This window comes from Lagopus muta, chromosome 8 (genome assembly GCF_023343835.1).
Source record: "Lagopus muta isolate bLagMut1 chromosome 8, bLagMut1 primary, whole genome shotgun sequence".
NCBI classification, from domain to species: Eukaryota; Metazoa; Chordata; class Aves; order Galliformes; family Phasianidae; genus Lagopus; species Lagopus muta.
Window position 1 is genome coordinate 34,127,824 of NC_064440.1, and position 9,845 is coordinate 34,137,668.

At 47.1% G+C, this 9,845-nt stretch overlaps 1 protein-coding gene across 13 annotated transcripts in view; it reads left to right on the forward strand.

The window, feature by feature from the left end:
* COL6A3 (collagen type VI alpha 3 chain) overlaps positions 1-9,294 on the forward strand; it is a 53,751-nt gene extending 44,457 nt beyond the window's left edge. For 7 of the 13 annotated variants that reach the window (XM_048954131.1, XM_048954132.1, XM_048954138.1 and 4 more), the window contains 6 exons: positions 415-675; positions 2,425-2,499; positions 4,669-4,848; positions 4,961-5,014; positions 8,167-8,337; positions 8,495-9,294. In XM_048954131.1, the coding sequence (XP_048810088.1) occupies positions 415-675; positions 2,425-2,499; positions 4,669-4,848; positions 4,961-5,014; positions 8,167-8,337; positions 8,495-8,535 (782 nt within the window). In that variant the 3' untranslated portion in view covers positions 8,536-9,294. The remainder of the gene's footprint in view (positions 1-414; positions 676-2,424; positions 2,500-4,668; positions 4,849-4,960; positions 5,015-8,166; positions 8,338-8,494) is intronic. The other 6 variants (XM_048954137.1, XM_048954143.1, XM_048954144.1 and 3 more) reach the window with 4 other exon arrangements.
* Positions 9,295-9,845: the final 551 nt, after the last annotated feature.

Here is a 9,845-nt window from a genome sequence, read left to right on the forward strand (position 1 = left end):
TGCAGGGGGGTGCAGGCAGCTCTCTACAAGTAACAAAGAACATCTGTCAAAAGCAAAGCCAGTTGATGAACACATCTCCATGTAATAACAGCATTTGCAAGGTCAATGCTTTCATCTGTTTGCAGGAAACAAGATTTTTTGGGTATTTCTTGTTCCACTGTTGCTTCCAAGCAACGTTAAGGCTTCATGCAATGCTCTTCCATAGCAGGAAAACCTTTCTCTAACAGCTTCTGTGACTTGCCTAAGGTTACGTTAGGTCTGAGGCAAGCTTTGCTTTAAGATCCTCATCCAGGCCATGAAAAAGAAAGCCTCCCTGCAGCACGCTGGGGATCAACATGCCATAAGTAGATTCTCACTTCTCTTTGAGACTTTCCAGACCCTCATGTAGTTTCCCTCCCTATTCCCAAACTGCAGCAAAGATGAATGACATCCAAATCACGGATGTCACCGAGAACAGCGCCAGGCTGCGCTGGGCCAGCCCTGAGCCACACAGCGCCTACGTGTTTGATCTCACCATCACCTTAGCACACGACCACTCTCTTGTGCTGAAGCAAAACATCACCGGCACCGAACGTGTCATTGGGGGCCTCAGAAGTGGACAGAAATACCTCGTCTTCATTACCGGCTACCTGAAATCCCAGCCCAAAGTGACCTACACGGGGACATTCAGCACAAGTGAGTTCATCTCGGTGAAATACCAACATTCATTACTATTTTCCCCCCACCTATTTTAAGACGACAGGCACAAAGCATGAAAACAAACACATAAGGAAGGAGGAAAAAAAAAAAACAAAAAAAAAAGTCAATACAAATGATCCCAACCCTGGCAACGCTCAGTTGTGTCACTGTCTTCCAGGTATCCTCTGTCCCCATTTATGAAACATTGGAATTCTTTGGCAAATGCAAAGTGACACTTCAGAGGTGTTAAACTGACCCAGATTGTGGGAGAACTAAAGCCAGTCCCAGAGGGGTGTTTGTCTCATTGTGCGTGCTGAAGGCTTTGCACAATGGGCCCTGCTAATGTCCAGACAGTAATTAATAATAAGAGCCAAACAGGGTTGACAGAGAGGCAATTCAGACGAGCCTAATTGCAAAATAAGCAAGAAAAGCTGTTTCTTTCATAATAATCTTCACAGTCACTATCTGCTCCACATACCACAATATCCAAATGAAGCATTTAGAAAGGGTGAAATGGTGAATTTAGTCTTTTGAGGCTCAAGCTCCACATACAAAGATCACATGTAAAACTCACCAAACCCTTTGGTATGGCCAAAAGTTGCTGTATAAGAGAAAGCCAACTTTTTCCTTTAGTAGCTTGGCACAGAGGTGCCTTGGCTCAATGATGTGGCAAAGTCTGTGCCAGTGCCACCAGTTGCTGCCCCTGTCTGTTCTGGCACTTTAGAGCCTCCTCCACTGCCTGCAAGGAGCCTTTCTTTTGGTTTGAATGGGTTTGGATCAGGTGTGAAGTCTCTCTAGCTTCACCAGTAATAAACACGCCTACAAAAATGTTGAGAAAACACCTCAGTTTGGAGAAGTAACATTTGCATGTGTTGACTGAGAGCCTCAGTGCCCAGGGAGGCTTCATTTCCTATAGAAAGCATGAATGGGAACAAATTGGGAAGGCAGCAGTGATACCACCTACCTTAACACCAGGTAGCACTGTCTGCCTCACTCAAATCCACTCAAGACATTTCCCTCCAGCCATCAGTTCTTGTGGCTGCAACCCTCCAGCCCTGGCAAGGAGCATGATGCAACATGAGCCATGGTCTCCTTTCCAACACAAGAGAGATATTCTCCCCTCTGCGCCAGTCCTCAATGACTGAATCCCCAGAGGGCTACGAGGCTGTGATGTGGGGAACGTGGGCAGAGCACCACTGTAGCCCTTTGGGCAGCACACAAACAATCCTTGAAGACTGCAGGGGAGCAAGAAAAGATCCATCACAGCCTCTTTGTTCCCTTGGATGTTGTCTTATTACTCCCTCTCTAAGCCTAGAGGAGCAAAGTTAAACCAAGAGACAACTGCTCCTCCAGAGCCTCTGTCCCATCTCATGCTGTGAAGAGTGGCTACTCAGAGCTGTAGCTCCACAGCCACCACCACAGAAAAGCCCAGTCGTGCAGCACTGCTGCTAACTGAGGAGAGCAATGCGAAGCGCCTTGGCACAGCCAGACAGTTGTGGATGGATTACTCATTGTGTCAGCTGCATCCAATAAACATTTCTGAAACATACATGCTAGGATAAACAGATCCAGGCCTGATTCCTGCAACCTGTGTGTCCCCTGATCCCTCTGCTGAATTTGCTGGCAGTGGGTTTGTTTAACACCGTGCCTTGGCTCACCAGTATGGCCACGGGTGGTGGGGATCCCCAAGGGTGTTGCTGCAGAACATGGTTGCCCTTGGCTGACTGCTCTTTCTGTCTTCCCCAGAGACCCCAGCGCAGCCCAAAGTGGCCCTGGCCAACATGATGCTGAACACTGAGCCACTGGAAGTGCCTGAAAATGGTGAGTATTGGTGCCGGTGGGAGAGATGGGGTGGGAGCTCTGAGAAGGAACCCCACAAAAAGGAAAGCTGCAGAGCTGTTGGTGTGGGTCCAAATGAGGACAATGAAAACGATCAGGCCAGGCTGAATGGGACCTGGGCAGCCTGATACAGTGGTGGCAACCCTGTCTAAGCAGAGGGGTAGAACTGGGTGACCTTCAAGGGCCACTAAGCCATTCTGTGAAGATCCTGACCATTAGCACCAGTCTTTCCCTTGCTCACTGCCAAACATGGACTTCCTTAGAGCAAGCATAGCCCTACTAAGACCAAAGGATCTTCAAGTCCTTTGCTTTGCAGAGCCAATAGAGCACAGGCTAGATGAAAGCCTTGAGCATAAAGGCCAATACTCTGCATGATGCCTCAGGCCCATGCTGGATCCAAAGCTCACTAGAACTACTGAAATCTTTGCAGGAGATTCAAACCAGGCCTAATTTCCATCATAGAGTTAGAAAATGAGCTAAAGCCCAAGAGCTGGCCACTCCCCAGGGATACACTGCAACCCATAGCATACCTGGTGCATGTAGACATTGCTGTAAGCATCAAACTGTTTGCTCCTTCTCTCCTGGTTTGCCATAAAAAACAAGCCTTGGCTCCTTGGTTTAGCACAGCTCCCAACAAGAACTTGACCTGTAGCCAGGGACTACAGAGAAGATAGTGGCAAACACTTGATTAAATTTAGCTGATTGACAGCTTCCCAACTGTCCTCCCCATTTCTCTACCATCAAGGGCTTATCACAGTAAACCACTAGCAAGCACCCACTCTGCTGATAATCACATTAACATATTCTTAGTAATGCTGTTAAATCACTGCAGCTATTACAGTGTTGTCTCAGTGCTTTTGTTGACATCAAGCTCGCTGCATCAGCCCTGCAATGCAATCACACTGTAATTGCTGGGCTGTAGCTCTTCCTCTACAGAACTGGAAGGGTCCGTGGCCTTCATAAAGCTGTCACCAACTGTGGATCATCTGACATCTAAAAGTCATCTCCATATAAGCACTTTTTTTTTTTTAATAAGCCTCTTGCTCACACTGTGGCTCGTTACCTTCATCAGCATCTTGAGGAGGAGGAGGAAGAGAAGGGTGTTAGGCTCAATGAGCAGCAGGTGGGGGTCTAGGGTGGAGGTCTCAAGGAACATCTCACCTGTGTCTTGATGCATGTCCCATCACTGCTGTGATGCTCTGAATGGCTTCTCCTGCTGCATCTGCAAAGTGCCTCCCATGCGTTCCCATTGGCCTCCTGGCACGTCCCCTCCAGGTGACACGAACTCATGCCCTGGCTTTGCCTAACCCCTCATGTGCCAGCCCTTTGGAGACAAGATATAGTGGATGTGCTGTATGCTCTGCACATCAATGCACATCTCTGAGTCCCAGCTCTTTTCACGACCCATTTGCAGCAGGTGCCCTAGGATTTATGGCATCTGTCTCTCAGGGGAAAGCCTCTTCTGGAGGCCTTCAAGGATGCTGCTGCTAATCTGAAGTTTTTCAGCAGGCTGAGGATATTAGAAACAGAGCAGAGCAGTGGGGATGGGTTGTTTAGCTGAGTCTTCCCTAGTTCTCTGCACAGTGGGAAAGACCCATACATAAATCTTCCTGCAAACCTTGGAGGAAGCCCCAGATTGTGTTATCCTTATATAGGTAATGCAGCTGCTAGTACTGATGGCCCTTTCTAATAAAAAGTCTGGGATTTGGGCCTAAGTTATCATTTCTGGACAGGAAAAATACCTATGTATAAGCCCTGAAGACTACCAGATATGGCTTGCCTTTAGAGATAAAATAAGCACACTTAAAAATTGAAGTTACTGCCAAGACAAAGAACTTTGGAAATAGATATTGAGTAGCTGTGTGAAGGCCCAATCCTGTGCACACCACCCCAGCATGGGGTTGGGATGGGTTGAGTTGGTGCTTAGTGAGAAGGGGGAACAGAAATGGTTTATGTGATGTGGAAACACCCCCAGCAGAAGTATGACCCACCCACCCGCATGGTCTGATCCAACCCTCTTGGCTTCTGATGATTTTAAATGCTTTGGGTTTTATTTATTTTATTTTATTTTTCCCTTTCCTGAATCTCTTTCCTTTTTTCAGCTTTTAACCCTTCCAGAATCATTTAACCTTTGCACCTTTTGATATGCAGATTTGGCAGACCCTTGCTTGCTGGACTTTGACATGGGCATGCAGTGCAAGGACTATCAGGTTGTGTGGTTCTTTGACTACAAACACAGGATCTGCAGCCAGGGTTGGTATGGTGGCTGTGGTGGTAATGCCAATAGATTTGAGACCGAAGCTGAGTGCAATAGCAAATGCTTGAAACCATGTAAGTACCACACGGGGGTTAATCCTTTCACTTTTTACTGAGATTTCAAATAACGTTTGGGCCAGAGAGAAAACATCCTTTAAACACCAAACCAACACACTTTTTCCTCCAGCAGCAGCTGAGAAAGCCATGCAGCAGCCACCCCTTGAGAAAAGGTTATCGCCAGGTAACACACCAAAAACTTCATCATAAAATAAATCCATCATTCACATTCACCATTTCATGGCATGCGTCCATGCTTGTCCATTACGAGATCATCATATGAGAAGGACCTTGGTTTGCATTTGCTCCCTGATGTGGCCATGCCCCACCATCCGCTTTGCATGAGCGAGTCACCTGCATGCCTTGTCTCACCCCAGAAGCTGTGGTTGCACGACCCAAGTGCAAGCCACAGCTAACACAAAAACACGCCGGATATTGTAAGAAGTGTGCAGCACCGTGGTCCCAAAGCATCTTTTGTTATCACTGCATGTCTAAGCAGTGCCATCGCTCATCAGCATGCCTTTGTTGTGCTGCGAAGAACTGCAAATACTTTGCAAGGAAAACTACCCCGTGTGACACAGGTCTGAAAGCTGAGGAAGGAGCCCACAGAGGAAAGTGGTAACAAGCTCCTTTTCTCGGGGTATTTCTCAGCCCCTAGGTTTCAAGACCTGGGAAGAAAGCAGGGACTTGCAGTCACTGGCAAAGCAGTACGGGGGGATGGGAACCTGTCCCCCAAAAGCCTTTCCATCATGGCAGTCTCTCCTTCTCACAATCTTTTGGGGCCCTTTGCAGAGAAAGGGGAGAAAGCTAGGAGCAAAGTGAGCTCTGAGACTGAGTTTGGGAACTCACGCAGAAACTAATGGCTTGAGTTGGGAGCAGGATTTCAGCCTCACAGAGTGGGGAAGCCTTACTGGTGGGTAGTTCTCCAGAGCAACACGTGTTTCTGCTAACCCCATCCCAAAGCCTAGCCCCTTCCAATCATCATCACATGCCTTGATGATGTTTCCAGCAACTGTTGTTCAGCTTAGACTGATATTTCATGAACTTGGCACCATTCTGACCTGGGCAGATAGTCAAGAAAAGCAATAGAGGGGCCCTGGAGGGACGCTCGTCTCTCTGCCCACCCTGCGAGGGTCCCCCGCTCTATTCATCCCTTTCTCTCCCTTCCCTTTTTGTTTTCTGCAAAACAGTATGCTGTGGAAAAAGAAACTGAGCTTTTAAGATGCTGGGCATTGGGTCAGGCTCTTGGTTCAGCCCATTGCAAGGTCCAGAGCCAGGAGCAACACTGAGAAATGCCTCAGTTTCCCAAAACTGATGGTTCTTTGGGTGTGCTCCACAGCCATCTCTCCTTGGAGTCAATGCTTGTTTACCCTTTAATGATTGCAATTTATAGGTCTCTCTATTTATTTTAATCAAATGTGCACCCAAGGCTCAGATGCATTTTCTCTGTGGGATGAATTAAAAACTCTGCTCATGGTGGCATCTTTCAACATGATGGAGTCCAGATGGCACTTAAGGCACATTTTAGCTCCTTAGCTCTTCAAGAAACGTGGTTGTTTGTTTGTTTTTGGCAGGGGAAAGTCTCAGATCAAATGCCATCCTGTCGTTTGGATGGAATGGTTGAAAGATGGGATATGATGACATCCCATAGTGCTCTGAGTCTGGAGGGTGGCACCAGCCCACACAGTACGCATACTGGGGCTGGTGAATGGAAGGTCACTCTACAAGGGAATCTTCAGCTAACACAGCATGGCAGTTTTCCTGAAGCCAGCACTGAAATCAGATCTGCCTCCAACACTGCTGTTGAATTTCCCCATCCATTAGCTGATCCTGAAAGCTCCTGCTGCCATCAAAGAGGGCAATGGGGTGAAAAAGCAAGGATGTTTTGTCCTTGTGCTGAAAGAGAAAATACAGGATCCTTCCCATGGGCTGGCTGGATTCGGGAAAGGGTGCACAGGGTTTGGAGCAGAGTCATTCTGGTGTTTGCATCTGCTGGTGTTTTGGAAAGCAGAACGGAAGGGAGAAGGGCTTTTAGCAGAATAAATAGAAGAGGAAAAGAGCTTGCCAAAGGGATGGGGAAGCTTTTGGCTGGAGGAGCCTGATAACAAAGCTGAATTGGAAGTTCAAATATTGATTTCAAACTCCTAGGAGAAGCAGAGATTCAGAAAGAAATACTGCTTCAACAAGCCACTTTTAGATCACAGCAAAGTAAACTGTGAACAAGAGAGTCCTTTCCAACACTCCTCTCTCAGAAGGATGCATTCCCAGCTCGTACCTCAAACCAGCCAACAAACCTCTGCTTGGTTTGACCCATGCAAGATCAGGCAGTGACCTGCTTAGCTCCGTGCCTGCAGCACACAAAGAGAAAATGCAACTGAAAGGGGAGAGGACAGGGAGAGTTTAGGCAGGGTCCTGCCCATCCCTGGGGTCAGATGGGCACGGAGTCCATGACACTGATTTCTCCCTTTCCCCATCCTGCTGGCTGCAGCATTCCTGTGCTCTGGGCAGCTGCCAGCACCAACTGCAATTTCCTTACAAGCAAACCTGCCACCAGCACTTTCTTATTTTCTAGGATTTGCTGCCAGACCTACTTTCTAGTCAGGATTTCAGGGATAATACTCTGCATCCTTCTTGCCACGAACATTTTGAAAGGGTTTAGCATGCATTTTCTATCATCAAACTCCCAAAAAACATGCTTGCATCTATGCCTTTCCATTAATTCACCCTTTATTTCTATATTCTTCTCTATTCTCCTCGTGGATATGTGGGAACTGTTTCTGGTAGGGCACAGTACCTTGATTTCTAGCACCCCATCTGTAGCATCTTACAAAGGGTATGAGGTTATCACAAGATAACTTCAGGAGATGGACTCCTGGCCACTCATTGCTGGTATGTACTCTGTATATGTTTTTGGGAAAGTGATGGAAAAATGGTTTTCCCCTTGAGACCCAGTTCTGATACCTCCCAACTCATTTCCTAGAAACGGAAGGGATCTGCAGACATTTGCTGCCATGTGGCACATGTCCTTCTCTCTGCCTTTACTCCAGCATCGTGTCACACCAGCAACACAGCTGATGGGTTGAAGAGCAGCGTTGGCATCCTCCTGGGCCCACTGCTGGGCAAAGACACCCAAAGATCTTCTCTTTGCCAACACAGAGACTGGGTTCAGCCACAGGAGACCAGGCAACACCTGGGCCGGTGTCACCTCTTCTGGTCTTGCATGCCAGCCCTGTTCACTGGCACTTCTTTACCATGCTCGTGTCTTGAGAGAACCTGTCTTTAGCCCAGGACCCCAGACCTCTAGCTGATTCTCCCTTCTCCTGCTTTTCTCTGCAGTCATGGACATCTGCCTGCTGCAGAAGGAGGAGGGGACCTGCAGAGACTTTGTGCTGAAGTGGCACTACGACCTGAAGACCAAGAGCTGTGCAAGGTTCTGGTACGGCGGCTGTGGAGGCAACGAGAACAGATTCAACACGCAGAAAGAATGTGAAAAAGCCTGCAGCCCTGGTAAGCACTCAGAAGCAGGCAAAACGTGTTGGGCCAGCAAGGGGGCTGAGGGTGGTATGGGCTTTGTAGCAAGGTCAGCACATGAGCCACTTGCCCTCCCTCAGCATCCCATGCTGTAACCTCACGTATCTTCCCCTTCTCCACCAAACTTCCTCAGGTAACATCAGCCCTGGCGTGGTGACGACGATAGGAACATAGAGCCAACAACCTGCCAACACATACCTCTGAGACAGCCAGGAGCATCCACCTTTGCCACCTTACCCCAATAGAAGCTAAGGGTATAGACTACCTTGCACTGTACTATTTCATGCTTTTAACTTCCTAAGCAAACCTCGAAGAAAGGTTTTTGCTGCATGACCTATCAATATGGTGCTAAACTGTTTGTGGACTGAGTGCTACGTGTGTCTGGGATATATTGTATAGCTTCAACATTACAAAATATTTACCTGATTGCAGATTGTTACTGTGTCTGAACACGTCTCTAAATTACCCTTTCTTTCCAATTCCGGCAGCCTGCCTATCGAAGGCAGCGTAAAAATTAGCAAAAAAAAATAAAAATAAAAATAAAAAAATAAAAATCATCATTAATAATTTCACTGCAACTGTTACATGCTTGCTTTTATCATTTTCATATCTGAGCATAACTGCACACGGAAAGCCTTTGTGTAAGGGAGTAGCTGATGAACAAGCGGTTCAGTTTTCCATTCTTCCTTTTTGTTTTGTTTTGTTTTTTTTCTCCTTTTGCTGGATTAGATTTTCAAACTAGATCTCTTGGATGTATTTGTAACATATGTGGCCAACCAAAGGAGCAAGGAAAAGGAAGCAAGGTTTCCAAATGCAAATGCACTGCTGGGACCAAGGCCTCAGTTAATGAATTGTTAAATTGTGGTGTAGAATGTCTCCGGCATTCTTCTCATGTTGTATGTTTTATAAAACACAAAGCAAAGCAATTTGGGGTGAGGTGGGTGGGTGGGAGGGGGAATTTTATTTTTATTGTGGATTCTGTGTCAGGAAGTCTATACAAAGAACTTTTAAATAAAGTCTAATGGAAGTTTTGAGAAACTCATGCTTTTGTCCCTCTGTTTGTAAACGTCGTGATGGGCATCAGGGGAGCGATTTTGGTTTGGAAACTATTTATTTGGAAGGCAATCCCAATGGCCATAAGAGGGGGGATGGTTGTAGTATGGACATCCAAGGGGACATCACTGAGATGCTGACGGTGACCAAGCTTGGGAAAGGTGGAAATTGGGATGACAGTCATGAAATCCCCTGGAGGACATTGCTCTGAGCAACACAGTCTCAGCTGGCCCTGGTTGGAAGAGTGTTGGACCAGAGAGGCACGGAGGTTCCTTCCATCCTACACAACTTAATGACACCACGGGCATTTTCCAGTGTGTGCTTTGCTGTTGGTGCCCATGACAATTTTAACTCCATCCTTTATTCCTGTCTGTCTTTGAGCTCATTCAAGGCAGCTAAAATTCATCCAAAAAGTCCCCCCAAAAGCATGA